Source organism: Procambarus clarkii, chromosome 30 (genome assembly GCF_040958095.1).
Source record: "Procambarus clarkii isolate CNS0578487 chromosome 30, FALCON_Pclarkii_2.0, whole genome shotgun sequence".
In the NCBI taxonomy this organism is placed as follows: domain Eukaryota; kingdom Metazoa; phylum Arthropoda; class Malacostraca; order Decapoda; family Cambaridae; genus Procambarus; species Procambarus clarkii.
Genome location: NC_091179.1, coordinates 24,130,200 through 24,153,665, shown reverse-complemented (window position 1 = coordinate 24,153,665; position 23,466 = coordinate 24,130,200). Strand labels below are relative to the sequence as shown.

At 43.1% G+C, this 23,466-nt stretch overlaps 1 protein-coding gene across 4 annotated transcripts in view; it reads right to left on the bottom strand.

Moving 5' to 3' along the window:
* LOC123765551 (solute carrier family 25 member 16) overlaps positions 1–23,466 on the bottom strand; it is an 84,769-nt gene that overhangs the window by 20,219 nt on the left and 41,084 nt on the right. For 3 of the 4 annotated variants that reach the window (XM_045754227.2, XM_069334040.1, XM_069334041.1), the window contains exons 4-6: positions 22,520–22,714; positions 17,482–17,638; positions 16,688–16,829 (exon numbers count right to left, since the gene is read on the bottom strand). In XM_045754227.2, coding sequence (XP_045610183.1) covers positions 16,688–16,829; positions 17,482–17,638; positions 22,520–22,714 — 494 coding nt within the window. Of the gene's footprint in view, positions 1–6,763; positions 6,805–16,687; positions 16,830–17,481; positions 17,639–22,519; positions 22,715–23,466 lie in introns of all 4 variants that reach the window. The other variant, XM_045754229.2, reaches the window with a different exon arrangement.

Here is a 23,466-nt window from a genome sequence, read left to right as displayed (position 1 = left end):
TACATATCAGCCCGGTAAGCTCCAGGGAGCCTCCGGGACTCTCAGAAAATGACGTTTCATTACATTCAACGCTGGTTTCATATATTTCAATCCAAGTTGTTTATCGTGGATTTATACCATCTCCAGAGGTTCCGTTAATTATTAACGCTCTTTTTACTACTTGTGTCATCAATCTTGTTCCCTTTGTTTTTCTTTCTCCTTTCTAGTACATACAGTACAACCTCGATTCAGTGCACTATATGGGACCACCTCCAGGTCATTGCAGGGTTGGATTTGTTGCAACAGGTGACCTTCTGTATATATATATATATATATATATATATATATACAGAATATATATACTGTACTGTACCTGTATATTACTACTATTATACTGTGTTATAGTTTTTTTTACTTTTTGTTGGAGTATGTCCATCTTGAATTTTCATGAAGTTGTGAATGCAGTACAGTAAATACACACAGTACTGTATTATGCAGTTAGCACCATATTGATTATGTAATTCTGCTGTATGTTGATTACTATAACAGTTTATGAAAATTATTGTACACTAAAATTACTGCACTTTAATTTTAACACTAACACTATGTACTTAAATTTAACACTTGTTCTAACTGTACACCCACACACATGCTGTTCTAGATGTTTGTACCAGCTTTTGTTTGTTTCAGTTGCTTAATGATTCACTGGCAATTTTCCTGTTCTTAATATTATGCCTATTCTTAAATCTTTCCAACCATTCTTCACAAGGTCAAAAATCTAGAATGTTCATCTTTGAACATCAATCACATCATGGATGGATTGATGGCTGACTGGCAGTCAGGCAGGGTGGGTGGGTGGGTTTGAACAGGCGGATCGGTGGCTATTTGGGTAGGAGGCTATTCGGGCAGGGTGGGTGGATTTGGGCAGGCATATGGGTGGCTATTTGGTCGGGCAGTGTGGGTGGGTTTGGTCAGGCATATGAGCAGCTATTCAGGCAGGGTGGGTGGATTTCGGCAGGTGGGTGGGTGGCTATTCGAGCAGGGTGGGTGGATGGGCAGATATTCGGGCAGGGTGGGTGGATTTGGGCAGGCAGTGTGGGTGGGTGGATATTTGAGTGGGGTGGGTGGATTTAGGCAGTCGAATGGGTGGCTATTCGGGCAATGTGAGTGGATTTGGGAAGACGGATGGGCAGCTATTTGGGAGAGCAGTGTGGGTGGGTTCGGATGGGCGGGTTTTTGGGCAAGCAGATGGGCAGCTAACACCGAGGAACTAGGTATACACACCCTATAGTAGGCTGAAGTTTAAGCCAGATCCAGTAACAAATTTCTCTCAAATATTGGATTTATATTATATTTTTGGGTTACAGACAGCCACTTGGTTTGTGAACTTAAGTTATTCAAAGTTTGTTTCTTGATTGGGGTTGGGGTTTCTTCCTCAATTCAACCCCAATTCACTGGGGTTTCACACTTCACGAACTAAGTTCGGGTAGTGAGGAAGCGATCCGCCAGGCCTCATGTTGGCCCTGGGTGGTGAGAGGGTGGGTGGGAGGACCTAGTTTGCCTACTTATATATTTAGTTTAGCAACATTATTAGGATAATCAGAGCTATAAAAATACTTACTTTGGAAATGATTTATTAATTTTATTATTGCGAGGCCGTAGGTCACTGAACTGTAGCGACAAATTTGAACGAAAAACACATGGTGCTGTGTGTACAGGAAATAGACCCGTCCACCCGTGCTCCAGTTGGTTCGAAAGCTTGAGCCAATAAATAATCTCTCAAATAACAGAAGTCCATCATATTAGTATATATTTTTTTATATTTAGTTTAGAAATATAATTAGGATAATAAAAATCTATTAAATGCCTGTTTTAGAAAAGATTTATTAATCTAAAACTTTTAAAGTCATGGGTCACCGAATTATGATGACACATCGAAGGAAAACCAAGTGAGGTTTACAGTACAGTATACGCTATATCTGTCCACCCTCACACATGTTTCATCACAGAAAATGTCTACAGTATAAGGAGATTTCATCACATGCAGCTAGCTTCTCATGCTTCAGCCTTTAAATTAATTTTACAAAGATGTGTGTGCTATAAATCAGTGAATGAAAATCTGGAAACTCAGTTATTCACTTGTGTAGACCACTCTGGCAGTTGTTTGGTTAATATGGGTCACTTTTTGTGTGGTCCACTTGTCCATTTGTTTGATCTAACTTGTCATATGAAGGAATTATTAATTGTAACTTGTGATATGCAGGTAATGAGAAAGTTTTCCACCAGTCTGTGAACTCTGTCCCAACATCGTAAGCAAATCCGCACATCCCCTGCTGCAGCGAACCAGAGTTCATCGAAATTGGCGAGTAAATCTGGCCTGAAAATGCGCGACCTAGCCAGAGATTTGCCAAATCCGGGTACACCGAATCGAGGTTGTACTGCATTTTTGAACGAGTTCAGTAATGACCTTTTTTAACTTTTCTCCATGTTTCCATGCCGTGATCATCTATCAGCTCCCTCCATGAGGTGTTTTGCAATTCCTCTCTCATTCCTTGATAGTTTCCTCAATGGTAATCTAGAAAGTCATCATCCTGGACCTTTACGAGAGTTTCTGTAACTGTATTCCATCTTAGAATATTGTGATCACACAATGGGGTGATCTTTTCCCCTACTTGAATTTTATAGACCATCCCTTCTTCTGATGTTAGCACAAGGTCCAGAATGCTGTTACAACATGTGGTAAAGCCCACTTGAGGTATGAGAACCGAGTCCTGCACCAGGTCTAGAAATTTATCTCCTGCTTGCAATGTTAGATTTACCCAGTCTATTGTCTTGTGATTAAAATTGTCCATTATAAGAGTTTGGATTTGTGATGCAGCAGCCATCACATTATGCAGATCAGTAACTTCTCTGCTGTTGCTGTGTCAGCCCTGTAGCATACTGCCACTGTTAGTATATTAACATCTTCTTGAGGTTATCTTGAGATGATTTTGGGGCTTAGTGTCCCCGCGGCCCGGTCCTTGACCAGGCCTCCACCCCCAGGAAGCAGCCCGTAACAGGTGTCTTAACTCTTGAGCTAGTATATTGCACCATACAGACTGAGGAACCCATGGTGTTCAGTTCCTCATTGGTGGTTGCATTCAGGTCCTCCTTCACATAAAGCAGTACACCACCTGCTCTTGTTCTGTCCTTTCTGAATGGTGGATGATACCCTGGGAGGAGGAATTTTCCTTCAATAATGTCCTCTCATCTCCAAGTTTCATTTATTCTGAAGACGTCTGGAGTCTCGGTAATAGATGTAATGAAAAAGATGTAATAGAACCCATGAGCTCCATACCAGAAATAAATCTCTGATATCCCCAAGAGTCAAACTAAATCTGTGCAAACACTCCATGCAAATAAAAGGACCCAGTCTATGGAACTCGCTTGGTAACGAATTAAAAAATTGTCCAACCAATGCCTTATTCAAAAGTAAAACCAAAAGTATCTAATTTCATCTTCATAGATTCCTACTTGTGCTTCAAACTCACTGTATCTCATGCTACCCACTTCCCCAAATTAGTATTCAAAACATGCAACTTCACCAGTATAATCATTTCCATCAATTTCTATTGTAGTTAAATGTTGAACTCAAATTTTGCTGCTATGTACGTCAATAAACTTACCTTATCTGTTAGATTAAGGACCTGCTCGAAACGCTATGCATGTTAGTGGCTTTGCAAGAATGTAAGAACACCAATGTTATGTACTCTCACAAACTCAATATACCTTCTTGTATATAAATAAATTAAACAAATCTTGGTGGTACCAGTACTTAAGCTTCGTGAGCTATTGAGGCCGCACCAGAAAATGACGTTTTATCACATTCAAACCCCCTCCCTCTCCCTACACAAAAGCCGGCAGCCCAGGAGCCAAGGGAGAAATGAACACGAGCACCCCAGGCTCCCAGTCAAAGGCCACCTAAAAAAAAAAAAAAAATAAAAAAAAAAAAAAAACCAGGTACCAAGTAAAGGAAACACAGCCTCAAGGTAAAATACACAGCACTAGGACAAATTGCCATGGCACACAACCCAAGACCCTAGGGCACACCTGGGTTTAGCAAAGACCACAATCTAGTAAAACAGGAGGCCAAAGTCTAAAGTGCTAAGACCTTGCATTGGGTTAAGATCAAACAGGACTTCAATAAACATCACACAAGGACAACTACAATACACGTAAAGCCGAGAATGTGACAAAAATACAAGATGAAAATACACAACAACAAGGAGACATACCTTAAATATATACCTGGCCACTGGAAACCAGGATGGAGATTCAAACAAACCTGGAAAAGGGTCAAAGAGAGCCACCAAGTAAAGCCTAACAAAAGGGATAGAAGAGGAGCCTGCAATAACAGCCTCATTAAAAGGCCAAACAGGGAGACAAACCAGGAAACGCACACACTAACGTGTTCTCAAGTGTACACCCAGCAAAGGTTCAAGTAAATAAAACGCTCATGAACTAAGGCTCTGCACAGCACACACATCAGTACACAGTTAACTACAGGTACTTCAATGCCTTACCAATAGGGTAAGGAACACACTCTTACACTAGAGAACAACTCACATGCACTACTAAGGCAATTTTATTCAAGATTAGCCAACATATAGAAAAGGAACCCAAGCCCCCCTGAGAAAGCACCTCTGGTGGGGCTACGAAAAATGAAAGCCAGCCATCGGGCAAAAAAACCCTGGCTCAATCACAAGTGAAATAGAAGCCAGGGAACATGCAACGTGGGTAGTGTGAAACAATCATGAAACATAAATTACAAAAACAAATCAATGGCACCATACAAAGATGTTCCAGGATAACCAACACCACTTAGCTGAATAAGGAAGAAGCTCGGAGTCACTGCAGAAGTTGTCTTATTAAAACTACTCCTGGCGGGTCTGTGATGTAGGTAACTGGCATAGATCCCAGGTATCTGGGCTTCCATTTGGCGGTGGCCTGCTGCATTAAGGTTAAGGTTTAGTGGAGTTAATTATGGAACCTACCTAGAAATACAGTGTCGAGTGCAATTAAATGCTTTTCTGGGCAGTCCTTAGTAGCTTCCTAAACACACGTTTGCTTTTTTCCTCCTTCCCCATGATTATTTCTTTGGGCTTTGCCTCGATACTGACGAGTTAATGCCACCAAGACCCCAGAAGTGTGGTGGGTGGGGGATAGGGGTGTTGGGTTGCGAGTTTCAGGGCAATAGGTAGCGCATTGATGTTTTCCGAGATTGTTTGCTAAATCCTTAATTTTAAAACATCGCTGTACTTTGGAGTGCTGTTATGTTTTGTGAAACGTATGGTAAGTTTTGCTTTAGTAATACAGTATATTGCTATTTAAACTTCACCTTTTTCCCACTCTTCAGAGAAGGCAAGATAAAATTATTGGGAAGGTACTTGCTGTAGTGGAGAGAGATTATCACAAGAGCCTGGCATGTTGAATATGGTCTCACAGTGTTGGTGGTATATGCTGTGGGAAGCTACACCTCCCAGGCGTAAATCCCACTTTCTTGCTAACTTGTCACAAACTTGCATTCATTTTATTACCTATTTGTAGATAAAGACAGAGCACTGTACTCTTAGTATCTCCCCCTTTCATATATAGTTTATATAAAAAAGATTTAAGCTTCCAGTGCACACAGGCATCAAATATTATATTGGTGATAACATATTTACAGAAGTCACCAAAATTTAAGCCAATACAACCTCAATTCAACTAACTACAGTATAGAGGACCAACCCAAATTTGTTGCAATGAGAGATTTGTTGCAATGAGAGATTTGTTGCAACCATAGGTGCCTCCAGGATGCATTTCCCATGTCCTATGGGCTAATTTCATTTAGTGAAATTTTAATTTCACCCTATAGTATAATGGGCAACTAACAAATGAACATGTCTGCACAAAAATTTAACCACATCAGCTTTCTCACGACCCCAATCTCAAAACTCATTTTCAAAAGATAGCAGAGCCATATCTTGAGTGACCGAAAACCTTGCCAACTCAAAATGAAAAACCGTAGAATTGGGGTTTAAATATCCTCAATAACTTTCCTAAGACTCCAACTGTTTCTTGTAATGAGTCCATCCACAAAAATAGTACTTCTGATGCTCTAAGGGCTGATTTCACCGAGTCAAATTATGATTTCAACCTGTCTCATAAAAGGCAACCACCAATAGAACATGTCTGTAAAAGATTTTGCCCGAAACGCTTTGCGTATTAGTGGCTTTAGACATTGTATGTACTAACTCTATCTATAAATCTATAAATTTTTGTAAAACCTCTTGTATGTATGTACTTTACCTGAATAAACATTTATTTATTTATATTTATTTATTTATTATTTATTTAACCACATCTAGCAGATTTCCCACACACAAACCCCAAAATCTCGGTTTTAAAAGAAAAAGGGCCCATATTTTATTGAACTAAAACCTCTGCAACTGGACAAAAAACACAACCACTGAATGTAAGTAAATTTGGCGTGGAAAGTGTGTGTTGCAACTGGAGGTTTGCCGAATCGAAATTCGTTGAATCAAGATTCCACTGTATCTTCAATTATGTATTTTACCGAAGCATTTTGTTTTCTGTACCGTCACAAATAAACTATACAGGTCTCATATGCTATTAGGTTTTGTGATCACTTATTCAATAATTGTCAATAAAGTAAAGAATTTGGGTCAGACTCTTACAATTATAAGATGCAAGGATGCATACGACATGCATTTAAATGGTTAGACAAACAAGAAATCAATACCTTTAACAATGACCATGTATAAGAAGCATGCAACTTACTCTCTGTATAAGGCAGCATCCAGTGCATGAAAGAGAAAAAAAGAATGTCACCAATTAAAACAGATTGTATTGTTAAAACCTAAGTTATCAAAACACAAGTAAAAAACCAGGGTTGAATGTAATGAAACTCCATTTTCTGGGTGAGACCCGGGGGCTTCCTGATGCTATCTAGACTCATATGTGCTATACTGTATTAGTTTTGGGACATCAGTTATGAGAGTTCTGCCTTCCGGGAACCACGAACCAGAACCTGGCCCCCTCAGAGAGGTGCAGCGAGCAATGGCCATATGTGCACTCTACATTTGGAATATATGTCTGCCATCAATCAGGGTATACCCCCAAAAAGGTAGGCGTAACAATACAAACCTCCAACTGGGGAAAATTGCAACCTACATCAGAACAGATCCAAAGAACTCCCACCAAGAGAAAATAAACAAGCAAATTTAATATAAAATCCAACTAATGTGCCTGCTCGTTAGTGCCCTCAGGCGAGCTGGCAGCTCAACCCTCCAGTTCATAGAATGAGGAACACCGCCAACCGGAGGGGGGGTAGAAAGAAGCCTTCGGGGCTCGCCCAGAAAATGGCATTTCATATCATTCAATGATGGGTTTCTGTGGAGAGCCCCATCACCTTCCTGAAGCTATCTACCCACAGAGAAGTAAAAACTGGGATTTACCCAGGTGGCGGCAGCACTGCATGTCTCAAGACGAAGAAGCGACAGCAGGCGGTGACAGACACCCCAAAGCAACACAAGGCCGCAGAGGGCCCGGAAAATTGACAAGATACTGTTCAATTTTCAAAACCCATGCCCGAATATCAACCCAAGACTTTCCCAAATACAGCAGGGAGAGCAGCACATTTCCTCACATCATGGACATGAGGGAAGACCGCAGTCTGGCTAGACTTGATAACCCTGTGGACAACCCGGGACACACGAGCCCTGGAACAGGAAACCAGGAAAACCGGATAAACTCTGAGCATTCTCTGTCACTTGAACCAGTGGCCCGCAGTTACAGTAGTGATGTAAAGCCGCAACAAGACAAAACATGATGTATCCCCGGCCTAACCGACCAAGCATCAACAACCCACGGACCCCTTTGGAAGCCTGCCATCTCATACTTCGCCAGAAAGGAAAGAGAGGGGCTGCAAACTAAGAAAATGACCCCCAGGACCAAAGGAGAAAGGAGAAAACCCTTTGCACCGGAGAAGAGCATGAAGCTCCCCAACCAGATCCTCAGAGGCTAAAGCCAACAAAAACAAAGCTCTCATAAAACAATCATGGACCGAAGGGGCCACTACAAACCGAGGAAAGGAGAGAAGCATGAGCACCTGGTCAAAAGACCAAGAAGGCTCAGGCAGCACATGAGCAGGCCGGAGGTGAAAAAACGCATGAGAAAACTTATGGAACGGAGCAGAAGAGACATCCACCCCGAATGCAAGCTGAAGCAGCTCTGCAAACACCGCAAGATAAGAAGCGATAATATTCGACACGAGATGTTAGTCCTGAAAAAGCCAAGAAAAAAATGACAAATCCCAGAATCGAAACCGATAAAACCCTACAAAGGGAAAGGAAATGGCGGAAAGACTGCCAGGAGACTTTATACTGTCACTGTGAGGAAGACTGCATGTGGGATACAATCAAAGAAGCAATCTAATCACCATATAAATAGTGATACACCCCATGTCAAAAATACCAAATGCGAAGAGCGGAAGAGTAGGGCAAACCAGTGAGGTACCTCACCGGCCCGACATGCTGAAATAGATGGAGCTGCAGAAAACTCTCGAGTTCGGACCCCAAGCAAGCAGCGCCTGAAACCAAGACTGGGCCAGCCACCATGGGGCCAGGAGAGGCACTCGCCCCCGATGGGATTCGAGCCGACCCAACAGCTGAACCAGGGGATAAAGGTACAGGAATCCCTACCACGACCAATCCTGCTGAAAAGCATCCACCATGACTGTTTCGCAGTTGGGGAATGGCACCACATATAACGGGAGATACCAAGACCACATCGACACAAAGAGGTCTGCCTCTGGGCGCCCGAATGTCTGGCAAAGCCAAAGAAAGGAAGCGTTGTCTACCGTCCACTCCATGGAAAGAGGAATGAAGCATAACAGGCTGTCTGCCAGGTTGAAATAGCCAACACACGAGCCGAGAGGTAAAAAACAGACATTGCTTCCCAGAGGATTGGCACAAACAGCTTCTGCATAGCAGCCGACGCCTTGGCAGCCGAAGGCCCCTCATCCAACACCCCCCCCCCACATCCTCCAAAAGGCAGTCCAAGGAAAGCTCCAGAAGATTAAAAAAGCGCGAGACCGAGGCCAAATGACCGCGAGCTCATTGCTCATCCGCTGCCAAGGCAGCCGAAAGGGTGGGAGCCTGAGCTTGTAATCGCAGTAAACCCATCTCATGAGAAAGTGCAGGGGCGAAAAGGAAATCATTGAGGAACTCCATTGAGCCCCCTCCAAGAAAACCTGCAGCACCGAGGTAACCTCCCTCCACTGAAGCATGCGGGCACGACAAAACCCATGACAAGCTCTAAGCGAAAAGAAAAGTCAGTTTCCCAGCCAAGAAGGCTCCGGAACCATATACAGTAAAACACCCAATACAGGGAAGAAGAACCGAAATCAAATGAAACCGGTTCCATTATAGAGGCGTAACCCAGGTCTCGAAGGAGGTAAGCACCTAAAGCCTCCTGAACTTCAGCATGGAGAAATCCGAGAGGCAGAGAACCTATGGAAAGACAACTCCGAAGAACCCAAAGGTACCAGTACCTGGAAACAAATCCAGGAGGATGGGAGCTGCACTCTACTTAAATTCATACAGGGAAGGTGGCTACAAAAAAAAAAAAAAAACCTGCCTCTGCAGCAATAACCCCTGCCCCAAAGGCACTAAAACCTGCCTCTGCAGCAATAACCCCTGCCCCAAAGGCACTAAAACCTGCCTCTGCAGCAATAACCCCTGCCCCAAAGGCACTAAGGCCCAAGCAGGGTCAAAAGGAGCCCACTCACTCCAAGCGGACCATCCCCCCCACCCCGGGAACTCTGGACAAAAGCCTTAGGACAAAACCTTCATACACGCCCACCACCCTTGAAGAAAAGGCAGAGTCCAGGAGAAAAGCCTCAAAGAAAGGGGTCTGCCGGGTCGACCCAGAAGCCTTGGCAGAATAATTGGGCTCAACCACCTTTGTACCCGAATCGGAAGGGGCAGTCCCTGAAACTACCCGAGTTTCATCCCCAGCTAAGCCCCGTCCCGACTTCGAAACCTTCAGACATTTGGGAGCTGGCAGCAGGGGGTGAGGAGTTGGGTGAACCACGCCCACCTGGGAAGGAAGCAGGGGGCATGGACAAAACCAAGGTCAATGTGACTAACCCCCCAAATCCTGGTCCCCAAACCCAAAGTGGGGCAGCTCCGGGACTTCCAACCGGGCAACCAACCTGGCTCGTTGCAATAAAGAATACCTAGAATGCAATGCAGTCGCCACCTGACCCCCTAAGATCTTCAAAGAATGGGTAAACTGGAGCACAAGCAGAGAACAAGAGCAAGACTCTGGGTCAAAGGTGTTACCGACCCAACAGGCAGCATGACGGAGGCAGCATGGATGATCGTCACCCTGAGACAGGAGCAGTAAACAACTTTCGATCACGCACAAGGAGAGAGAGAGAGAGAGAGAGAGGACTCGGAGAGAGGACCATGACACACTCATGGTCACCCCAAGCCCCAAAGAAGTTCTCCAGGGCCCGCAGGGAGAGTAATTCTATGGGGGAACCCAGGCATTAGATTAGCAAAGTGGGTTGAACCCCTGTCTAATAACAGGCAAACTGACTCCCAGTAGCAGTTGTGAAACCTCAAGGGCACCAGAGGAGGACCACCAAACACAACCTGGGTCGACCTAATGGGAAGCTAGGCAAACCTCCTCCAGCCAAACAAGAAATAAAGCAAACCCCCCCAAAATCCCACAAACAAGCAAATTGGAAGCCAGAGAGAATCGCAGTCACTGCATGTGTGCGGTCTGCGCCAACCATGGTGCACCCCACCCAGCAACAATCACTCCCTACCCAGGGCAAGACGGAAAGCCCCACGACCCTCGCCCAACCCCAAGGACGAGGTCAATGCCAAGCGACGGAGACCCCAACGGGAGCGAGTCCCAAATGCCCCAGGAAAGAGAACCCTGAACACGCAAGGGTAGTACAGTACTTACAGGGCACCTAGGGAAGGTAGCTCTAGATGCATGCAGCTTTGCGTACAGAAGAACACCTGGCCACCACAACCACCTCACACAGCCACACAGGCAAAAATCCAGACAGGAAAGCGAGGCCAGAGGTAACGTGTGCTCCCAGTACACATCAGATAATTGGGATGGGTGGAGGGGGCACTAACGAGCAGGCGTGCTAGTTGGATGATTTGCTTGTTTATTTTTCTTTTAGGGGGGAGTTCTTTTGCTCTGTTCAGATGTAGGTTGCAATTTTCACCAGTTGGAGGTTTGTATTGTTATGCCTACCTTTCTGGCGGTATACCCCAGTCGATGGCAGACATGACATACTCTAAATGTAGAGTACTCATATGGCCATTGATTCCCATGCTTCTCTGATGGGGCCAGGTTCTGGCTCGTGGTCCCCGGTAGGCAGAACTCCCATAACTGATGACTAATATAGCACATATCAGTCTGGATAGCTTGAGGGTGCAGACAGGGGCTCCTCACAGAAAACCAGCATTGAATGTAATAAAAGGCCAATTTCTGGGTGAGCTCCAGTGACTCCCTGAAGCTACTGTACTATGCACAGAGGTCAGCCCGTCTTCATAAACAAAGGCCAAAGTCCATTCCATGCGCCCTCCAGACCCCGTTTATGAATGAAACGGTTTACACACGACTCATAACTGATGACGCCAAACACTTTCGGAACAAGTGCTTCGCTTATAACTTTTGTTTGAACCACAACATTATAAATGCTTCACCCCACGTACTGTACTACAAATACAAATAATCGCCAACAGAACCTAAACACCTAACGTAACCAATGCCTAAATATATGCCGTATGCTAATATATAACGATATTAATTTAAATTTGAGAACATTCTTGTTTTTAATGAACAGCATGTTTAAATTAACGAATGTGTCTTTGGGGTTGACCGCTGGATGGAATGGACTTGGTCTGTGGACAGGTTGCAGAGGTGATACCATTTACTAGTCACATCAGGCATGGAGTTATACAGTATAGGCCTACCAGGGACCAGTGCAAGAACCTGGCCCACTCACAGCACCATAGAGTGGTGACATTTCTTTAAAGCTTTTTCACAATTTGTAGGTTGTTCATGGCCTATTTTTTCCAATTTCTCATTCCATAATGTTGGATTAATTTAACCATGAAGTACCATTTGCCAAGTGTTTCTCAATATACTTATTTTACCCAGGTCTTCTTGAAATGCATGCCAATCTAAATTTCTTATTTTCCCGAGTATCTTAGCATCAGCAAACGTCTTCATATAATTCTGTATTAAACAATTATGTATTCTGTGTAAACAACATGCATTACTGGTGCAAGAACTGAACCCTGTAGTTCAGTTCAGTTCACTAGCAACATTTCTCCAGTCACTAGTGGCAAAAAAAAGGCAGCACTAGGGAGAACACAGGGAAGGTAACCCTGCATGCATTCAGCTCCAACTACACTCAAAACTTTTCTCACGCTACACCACAGTGCACAGGAAATGCCACCAAGAGCAAATATCGCCACTTAGTTGAAAAAGCAGAACACCGAGCCAGCATGGAAGAGATGCGACCTGGTATCTACTAGAGAACTGAGAGCTAAGACCCCCACTAGCAGTGAAATGCCTACCCCCTTTTCCCTAAAATGAGTGGGGGAGGTGGGGTGAATGAGCTTTCCCTGGTTTTGAGAGAATTCAATTGTTTGTTTACGTAATTGGGGGAGTTCTATATGTGGGTTTCAAGGCTTCTGTCTATTTTGAAGCCAGCAGTGGTTTCTTTTGACTTAATGACTCTTGCTACTTCCCCAGTGAGGTAGTGAAAATAAATGTCACCACTCGCTGTGTTTCTGTGAGTGAGCCAGGTTCTGGCAATGATCCTTGGTAGGCCTATAAGACTCCATGGAGGTTGTGACACAGTAGATGGTACCATCTCAAAGTATAATAGTATCAGAGAGCCACAGGGTGCTTTTTCCAGAAAATTTATAGTTTCTCTATGATGGTAAACAAGTGGCCGAGTTTAAACAATCAAACACATTATTACAAGCAAAAACTAGATACAATTTGAGTACATGTGAGCAATCAAATATTTTGATGACTACATGGGGTGCAATGCCTACATGGGGGTGCAAACCCCCCAAAGCCTGTAATGGGAGCATTGCACCCCATTGCACTACATGGGGGTGCAATGACTACATGGGGGTGCAATGACTACATGGGGGTGCAATGACTACATAGGGATGCAATGACTACATGGGGATGCAATGACTACATGGGGATGCAATGACTACATGGGGGTGCAATGCCTATGGGGGTGCAATGACTACATGGGGATGCAATGAGTACATGGGGGTGCAATGAGTACATGGGGGTGCAATGAGTACATGGGGGTGCAATGACTACATGGGGGTGCAATGACTACATGGGGGTGCAATGACTACATGGGGATGCAATGACTACATGGGGATGCAATGACTACATGGGGATGCAATGACTACATGGGGATGCAATGACTACATGGGGATGCAATGACTACATGGGGGTGCAATGACTACATGGGGGTGCAATGACTACATGGGGGTGCAATGACTACATGGGGGTGCAATGACTACATGGGGATGCAATGACTACATGGGGTGCAAGGCATGAATGAGGTATAATGACTACCGATTACAATAACAAGAGTGGGGTCATTTAATTGTTTCAATGAAATTTGGGTGAATATAAATAGGACCTGCCTCATATGGGCCAACAGATCTTCTGCAGTTTCCTTGATTTTTTATGTTCTTATGTAAGCACCGGAGGTGTAATGAGCGGCGGAGGTGTAATGAGCGGCGGAGGTGTAATGAGAGCTGGAGGTGTAGTGAATGTTGGAGGTGTAACGAGCGGCGGAGGTGTAATGAGCGGCGGAGGTGTAATGAGCGGCGGAGGTGTAATGAGCGGCGGAGGTGTAATGAGAGCCGGAGGTGTAATGAGAGCCGGAGGTGTAACGAGCGGCGGAGGTGTAACGAGCGGCGGAGGTGTAACGAGCGGCGGAGGTGTAACGAGTGGCGGAGGTGTAACGAGCGGCGGAGGTGTAACGAGCGGCGGAGGTGTAACGAGCGGCGGGGGTGTAACGAGCGGCGGGGGTGTAACGAGCGGCGGAGGTGTAACGAGCGGCGGAGGTGTAATGAGCGGCGGAGGTGTAATGAGCGGCGGAGGTGTAATGAGCGGCGGAGGTGTAATGAGCGGCGGAGGTGTAATGAGCGGCGGAGGTGTAATGAGCGGCGGAGGTGTAATGAGCGCCGGAGGTGTAATGAGCGCCGGAGGTGTAATGAGCGCCGGAGGTGTAATGAGCGCCGGAGGTGTAATGAGCGGCGGAGGTGTAATGAGCGGCGGAGGTGTAATGAGCGCCGGAGGTGTAATGAGCGCCGGAGGTGTAATGAGCGGCGGAGGTGTAATGAGCGGCGGGGGTGTAATGAGCGGCGGGGGTGTAACGAGCGGCGGAGGTGTAATGAGCGCCGGAGGTGTAATGAGCGGCGGAGGTGTAATGAGCGGCGGAGGTGTAATGAGAGCCGGAGGTGTAATGAGAGCTGGAGGTGTAGTGAATGTTGGAGGTGTAACGAGCGGCGGAGGTGTAATGAGCGGCGGAGGTGTAATGAGAGCCGGAGGTGTAATGAGAGCCGGAGGTGTAATGAGAGCTGGAGGTGTAACGAGCGGCGGAGGTGTAATGAGCGGCGGAGGTGTAATGAGAGCCGGAGGTGTAATGAGAGCCGGAGGTGTAATGAGAGCCGGAGGTGTAATGAGAGCTGGAGGTGTAGTGAATGTTGGAGGTGTAACGAGCGGCGGAGGTGTAACGAGCGGCGGAGGTGTAATGAGCGGCGGAGGTGTAATGAGAGCCGGAGGTGTAATGAGAGCCGGAGGTGTAATGAGAGCTGGAGGTGTAACGAGCGGCGGAGGTGTAACGAGCGGCGGAGGTGTAACGAGCGCCGGAGGTATGATAAATACAGGAGGTATAACACTATATACAGTAGACTGGAGGTGTACTAAATGCAAGAGATATAATACTTGCATCAGGTGTAACATATACAGGAAATATTTGATTGATGAGATCAATCTAATAAAAAGATCTTGATAATTTCCAGTGTATTTTACTGTGCCCGCTGCACTTGCACACACTGCTCGCTGCACTTGCACACTGTGCCCGCTGTACTTGCACACTGTGCCCGCTGTACTTGCACACACTGCTCGCTGCACTTGCACACTGTGCCCGCTGTACTTGCACACTGTGCCCGCTGCACTTGCACACACTGCTCGCTGCACTTGCACACTGTGCCCGCTGTACTTGCACACTGTGCCCGCTGTACTTGCATATCCTGTATGTATTAGTTCTTATGTTCTTATTTATTAATAAAAATCATGAAAGCTAAAGAAACTGCAGAAAGCCTATTTATTGGCCCATATGAGGCAGCTCCTATTTATATTCACCCAAACTCATTCACATAAACTTCAAGAAGGTGCCTCATTTGAGCCAATAGGCTTGCTGCAGTTCCTTTTTAATTATGTTCAAATGATGATTTATTTTTTTTTTACCTGTTATACTTTATTACAATCATATAAGAACTATAAAACCATATGAGCAAAATTGATACAAATCATGTAATTTTATACTGTACATGACAATTACCACATTGGCCTAGTAACATTTGTGATGATAACTGCATTTGCAGAGTAAGCAGTCATGAAACGATAGGAGGAGCGTTTCACGGGTAAAGGTAAATTCCACTACATCCATGTAGAGCTATTATATCCATATTATCATCATCATTGGTAAGAAAACCAGACAGCAATAGTGAAATCAATGTCCGACTGACTTCAGTCATTTATTGTGCACCCCATACCCATCCCGTGGGCAGTGGTAGAAAGAGTTAGAGGCACATAATGGGCTCAGGGACCAAACCCTAGTTACATCTGCAGTGAATCAGACCAACATATAACTGCATTACCCTGTGAATCAATGTATCAACTGCACTTTAGGGGTCAAGTGGTGTGGAGCAGATGTGGACAATCTACTGGAATGTGCTGGCAATTATTTCTCCACATATAACATGGTGAATGGACGAATGGCCTTCAGGTTCGTGCTTAAATACATCATGAAAAGGGGGAACAAATAACAATCACGCTGAAATTGCTCATTTGTATGAATCGGCTTTTCAAACATTCCAGGTTTTTGTCTATAATGCACAGAGCACAGTTTTGAGTTGTTTGAAAAATGGGTCAGTGATTTGTTTGGTTGTGTAATGAACTTTGATTTATAGAAAGCAACAATAACAGTGGGAAGTATAGTTTGTAATCTTTCAGGATAATTTATTAAAATATATAGATAATTTATTGAAGAATATTCTAGTGTCACATATTACATATATTTTTTTATTTTATATATATATATATATATATATATATATATATATATATATATATATATATATATATATATATATATATATATAATATATATTTTACTTATTTATTCTGAAAATGTAAAACTATTAAATATGCAAAGTATTAAATGGTATGTAGACATTAAGGGTAAACAATAATCGATTGCATTTCCTCAAATATATAATTTAGCACATTTCCATATACTACGGTACAGTACCAATATAGTACAGTACACCATAATTCAATAAATCACTTGAGAACTTACCCAAACTTGCGAGTTTCTTCAGTCATCCAAGCCAGCTGCATTCTCCGCCGTGTGACATCAAAGGGATACGAGAAGCTTTGTGCAACTGCTCCAGCCAAACCACCACAAAGAAGTTTAGCAGGAACTAAAAGTACTAATCCACCTGCAGTATAAAAAAGCATAAACATTTACAGAGAGAAATAACTCATCTTTTCTTAATTACACAACATGAACAGCTGCACTGAACAAATATTTTTAGTACAACTGAATGAACTTATTATAATTATATTGATAAAAATATTTAAACACTATAACTACAAAAAGAATTAAAATGTCAGGAGCCCAAAAAAAAAAAAAAAAAAAAAAAAAAAAAAAGAACAGAGGCGATATTACAAAATAGTAATGGAAATCGACAAAATTGATAGGGAAGAATTCCCGAGACTTGGTACATCAAGAACAAGAGGTCATAGATTTAAGCTAACGAAACAAAGCTGCCAAAGGAATACAAGATAATTCACTTTCGTAAACAGTAGTACGTAGATGGTTGGAACAAATTGAGGTGGTGGTGGAGGCCGAAACAATCAGTAGTTTCTAAGCATTATACTATATAACAGTGCTGGGAACATGGAACACCACAGGCGTAGCTCTCATCCTGTAACTACACTTAGGTAATTACTCTAAATTTAAGTCAAATACTTTTTTTAAATCTTTCTAAATACAGTGCAATGAGAAACTTGTTATTCTTTCATCCAGTCACAACCACAAAATCTGTCTAACAACTGTAAATATTTATTATAAAACTAATGAAAACTGACCAGTGTTTTTTTCGCAAGGTCTGCAAGTATAATCTGGAAGATGCTTCATGCATAAATACTTCATCTGTTCAAAGCAATAGAAGCTCAGGCCAGCATAGGGAATCATTCCACATACAGTTGCAGTGAAGCCCCGATACAAAGCTCGAAATCCACCTTCCTGTGAAAATATTGTATCACATGAGAGCAGAACAAAAATTATTAATTTATTAACATTACACTTTCACTACCTGTATATACTATACATCTTAAAATTCTGCCGAGTGGACAGCCTATATTAACAATATGGTGTCAAAGCTCAAAAGCACGTTTATAATTACCATTTTTTCTAAATTTCTTAGCCCGTGAAGATACTAACCACTACACTGCGGCAAACAACAATTGTCATCTTGAAAGTTGTGCATTTTTTTTAATTAGGCTATATTTTAATGTTTTTTAATGCTTTCATCAGTCTTTGCATTTTGAAATGAAAATAGTCGAGTTTGGAAACATCTTGACTTTACCCGAACATTTATAAAAACAACAAAAATATATCCTTAACATTTTCGCCACGAACAATGCAGCATTGCATCGTTTTTTTATTAGGTGGAGTTCCACAAACGACGCAGCATTGCGTTGTTTTCGGCGGCAAATTGGTGGCGGCCTGGGGAAGGGTGCGCCGCGGTTTTAGACATTATATGCATATACTCTTTTAGGGAATTTCCTTGTGAACACACTGATACCAAAATGAAAGACCTAGGACCAGAATTGAGGTAACAAAGTTAAAAGGCATATACCATTTTATTGCTCTTGATAACCCCTCAGGGGGGTAACGCGCTGTCACTTTCTCTGTTTGCTGTGGGTGGTACGCTGGGCTTTTGGCGTTTAGATGCATTTACGCCTCTAGAGAATTCTATTGCGAACACAATGATACCAAAATGAAAGACCTAAGATGAGAATTGAGGTCACCAAAGTGAAAATGTACACATTTTATTGCTCTTGCGCGATCCCGGGTAACTCGCTCTCACTTTGTTTGCTGCGAGTGGTAAGCCGGGCTTTTGGAGTTTATGTGCATTTATGCCTCTAGATAATTCTATTGCGAGCACATTGATACCAAATTGATAAACCTATGACGAGAATTGAGGTGACCAAAGTGAAAAGAATGTACATATTTTATTGCTCTTATGCGATCCCGGGTAACTCGCTCTCACTTTCTCTGTTCACTGTAGGTGGTAAGCCGGGCTTTTGGAGTTTATATGTATTTACGTCTCCTGATAATTCTATTGCGAACATATTGATACCAAATTTAATGTCTTAGGACGAGAATTGAGGTGACAAAGTTGAAAAGAGTATACACTTTTCAGAATTACCGCGCTCTCCCTCGCCCTCCCGGGGAACGCGAATCCCCACCTGGGGTAGTGCGGCGCTCGCGGGCCCAAAGCATCAAAGTGTTAACAGTTGCACTATGAAGTTTTTGCTAGAAACAGGTGTGCAGTGCAGGGGTTAGCTAAGAGTGTAAAAATCATGCACTGAATGTAATGAAAGGCCTCTTGCAAGTCATAAATGCCTACTGAAGACCAGAGACAAATTCTTGTCCAAGGACACCATCCATGTGCCTGGGCAGTCTGGAGTGAACAAGCAAGCATAAGTGCCTTAAAAGAAAACCCTAAAAGCAGAACCTAAAAGCACCCAAAAGATCACCCTCACTTCATGTTCGTAACAAGACAAGAGGATTGTTTGCAAGCCAGGAGAAGGAAGGAAAGAACAGATCCAATAAAGAAATAAAGTCCTGGTCTTGTTGAAGGTGCTGAAGCAAATCTACTCAGGCATAGGAGAAAGATGGAATGTCAAAAGCCTCCACAAAAAGAGGAATTCATGGATCCTAACAGAATCTGAAAATGTACAAGGGAAGGAACTGCTGAAGAATCAAGCTTAAACATCAATGAAGGATAAGTAAAATCCCTTGCAGTGAGGATAATCCTCACTGATTTTTCTAAGGGATAATCCCTTAGAAAAACACACCAAAGATCTAGAAGAGTTGAAGGGCCTCCATGTATGCCTCTTTGCCTCAACTCCTACCCTCACCCACCTCCCAGTCCTAAGACTCCACCAGAAACGAAAGATCGTGGAGAAGAGTTAGGATCCACATCAGATGCCAGGGAAGGCAGAAATGTGCCCCCCCCCCCTCAAGCCACAAAGGAGAATCCACATCAAAAGAACTGCCAAAGCAGAAGGCAGCAGATCCCTGCCAAGAAACACCAGTTCAACTACCTCCAAATAAGGGAGGCCAAGAAGCCAGGCAAATAAACTAGACCAGAGGAAGAGAGGGATGGAGGAACAAATTTAAAACAAGAGGTCATACCCATACTAGTAGACCCCTGTTTCCTGTGTCTATTGAATAGACCAAATTTTGTCTGTGATCTCCAGTAGGCATTTATGACAAGGGCTGGCTGGGACACTGTATGTATAGGGCTAACCAGGAAGATATTCCAGGGAGCCACCAAGGGCCAATCAGAAAAATACAAAAATAAAAATCAAGGTTCGAGTACTGTAACATGAAAAGCTACTTCCCCACAGTTGTGTCTACAGGAGAGGATGATGCTCACTCAGGAAAGATCACATACTGCAATGTTATCACAGGACATATCAAGAGAATGCTTTCCAACAAATTTCCCTTACTAGCTGCATTTGCAAAACATTCGAGAGAATGGTCCTAAACTGTCTCCTCCATAGAATAAGAACCATGCTATTCCCCCAGATATATGGCTTCATGCATGGAAGGAGTGTGCATCATTGCATCACCACCTTTCTTACCCTGCACACTGAAAAGTCATACCACCTTCCTAAATCTCAAGTCTGCCTTTGACATTGCAAACTGACACGTTATCTTGAGTGAGCTTGCGAGAATGGATATGGGTGATCGGCTTTGTTGGATCAGAGGTTACTTATCCAACAGGAAGTCATCTGTATTTTTACAGGGGCATAGGAGTGCAACAAGAGACTTCGAACTAGGCACCCCACAGGGAGGTGTCCTCAGTCCTACCTTATTTAATATTTTAATAAACACGCTTTAAATTTTGTACTGAGCAAACCCAACGTGTACATCATTAGCTATGCTGATATAATGATACACACCACTGGATATCCTAACACGCAGAACACTTAACACTCTACTAGACTACACCTAGGACTGTCAAGACCTAGGTGTAGTCATCTCAGAGAAAATATATTTAAATTGGCGTCCACCCAGGCAAGGAGGAGCTGTTCGCAAGATGCAATTGTATGATGGCTCCCAGCTTGACTATGTAACAGATTCAAATACCTTGGCCTTGAGGTGCCACTGTATGGTCCTGTTGTATTCAGACTCTTGTCAGTATAAAGAGTGGCTCAAGAGCTCTCACGGCTGTTGCAGGTTATCACACAGGCTATGGTACCAACGCCGGAATTGTCAAAATGACGTACCTTGCATGAAGCAGGTCTTTAGTTCATTATGCTGCACCTCTGCTTGCTTTGATGTCTGAAAGCAAAGCTTGGAGGGCTTGAAAAATTGCAGAACGAAGCCTTGAGGATACTCCTTGGTGCCCTCATACCACAAAGCTAACATAAAAAAGGAACTTAATATTCCGAGCATCGTTGATCGTGTTACTGAAATTAACTGTAAAATTGGTATAAAAATGTCTAGGCTAGCTCATCCTAACCCTTGCACAAAGCCCTTCAGAATTTCTTTATTGAAGGTCAACATTGTTCCACATGGATAACTAAAACAGAACTCTGAATGTATCAGATTTATAATTTGTACCCTGAGAGACCAATGGCACTTTTCTGCACCATGGAAGATTACACCCTTTCCAATTTTAATCCCTCCCTTTCCACCCAAGAAACAAATTAGAGATCAGCCCAAGCTTCATCTTGAGGCAAAGCTCAATGCCTTAAACCATATTGATGCTCTGTCCACAGAGCATTCTCTCCCTCAAATCACACACACTGATGGTTCCCTACACTGCCCCATGGGTGTAGCTGGAAGTGCAGTTGTCCTGACAATGGGCAATGGCTTATATTTTGAGTGGGGAGTCTGTATAAACAACTGGGCCTCTACCCTTCAGTCAGAACTATTTGCCTTGCTTCTTGCACTGAAATGTGTACAAGTCTCTAAACTTGATACATTAATTGTAATTACTGATTAACTACCAATTTGCCTTCCTTGGAAATTTTGGTTGACTCCAGGAGGTCCAGGATACCACTCTGTTTCTCATCCACCACTCAAAAGACTGTACCTCTGAGTGCACGGGTTAAAACCTGAGAAATGGCCCCCCTTTCTACTGCAGTAGCCAAGATACCTACTCCTGCCCGAGAAAGATGCATCATATCCCATGCTAACATGTCATATCTGCCATAGAATTTATCCCAGTTGCCAGTAAAAAATATTGCATTGGCCTTCCACTATAGCTTCAGAGGGCAGTTGATGCTACTTGCCCTAGATATCCCTTCAGTAACAATAACCTGCCTGAAACACTATGCATGTTAGTGGTTTACAAGAATGTAAAAATACCAACACAGTATTATGTAATCACACAAATCTATTATACCTTCTTGTGAATAAATTATTATTAACAACTAACTGTGATTCCTTCCTTGGGCATACTTCTGTCTACTATTATCCTATGATTGGCAAGCAATTCCTTACTCCTATTTTTTTTTCCTCCATCATTCCCTCTGCACTGAAGTAGATAATAGATAACTTTGGATAATAGATAACTACAGTATAGATAACTTTATAGACAATTAGATAATAGATAACTTTACCCATGCAGCATTTTTTTAGGGGTATCTTCTTCCCAGCACTAATATGGCCAAATGGAAACAGTTACAAAAAATTCCCAGCTGCACCACTGTAGTACGTTGACCTGCCTGGCAGCTTCAGCAGATTGTATTCAAGGTGAGAAGCATCTTATCCGGGAATGACCAAGTTTGATAGCTCAGAATATTTTAAACACAGAAAAAACAGTTTTAACTAAATTGTCAATAGATGCTAAATTATGGAAATGAAATTAGAATAACTTACTGTTTGGAATATAGTTACTGCAGCATTGACAATGCCCGAGTATATATGTTCTCCCGACACCTGAAAGGCTAATCTTGCACGTATAGTATCCAGGGGATAAGTAAGAAACACTGCTGTCACCCCTGCCAGTGACCCAGCAAAAGCCGAGGTAGTTTTGTTTAGGTATCTGTTGTGGCCCCATATGCCATTCAACACCTAAAATAAAATACAAAATACAAAAATAATTAATGTGGAGTCAGTCACAAATGTTATCATGTAAAGTATCCAAAGTTTTCTATGCAAGCACTGTACAGTGCAGTATATTTTATGATAAACAAAATAGTATTACAGGGTATTAAATAATTTGAATAATATAAAAATGAAGTTGTGTGATCTTTGCAGTGTATTCTTTCTGTAGCACCATACACCTTTTTCCATTTTCTTGCTTTCTTATATGACCCTGGTGGACCAAACTCTCACAAGTCGAGCCTGGCCTCAGGCCGGGCTTGGGGAGTAGAAGAACTCCCAGAACCCCATCAAGCAGGTATCAAGCAGGACCCCTAGCAGTTCTGCCTCTTGTCTCATTTGATTCACTCTACAGTTCTTTTACATCAGTTGTTTTTTCCCTTTTTAACACAGATGGGTACAGTACAGGAACAGACGATTCCTGACTCCTATTAGAAGACCAAGAGCTTTCCCTTTTCCTAGCTCATGGCAAGCCTTATCCACTAGTTTTCCATGGAACATGACCTACCAATCTGTTAACTGCTAGGTACTCTGTTACTGCTGGGTGAACAAGGATAAATATTTAAGGAGAGGTGCCTAGACAATCCTCCCTCTGCAGGACTTGAGGTGTGTAATCAGTTGAAATTTTTTCTACACAAATGCCAGAAGCTTATACTGTACTGTACTGTAAATAAATATACACAGGGTGCCTGTATTCAACAAAGCCAATTAGCAAGGGTTTC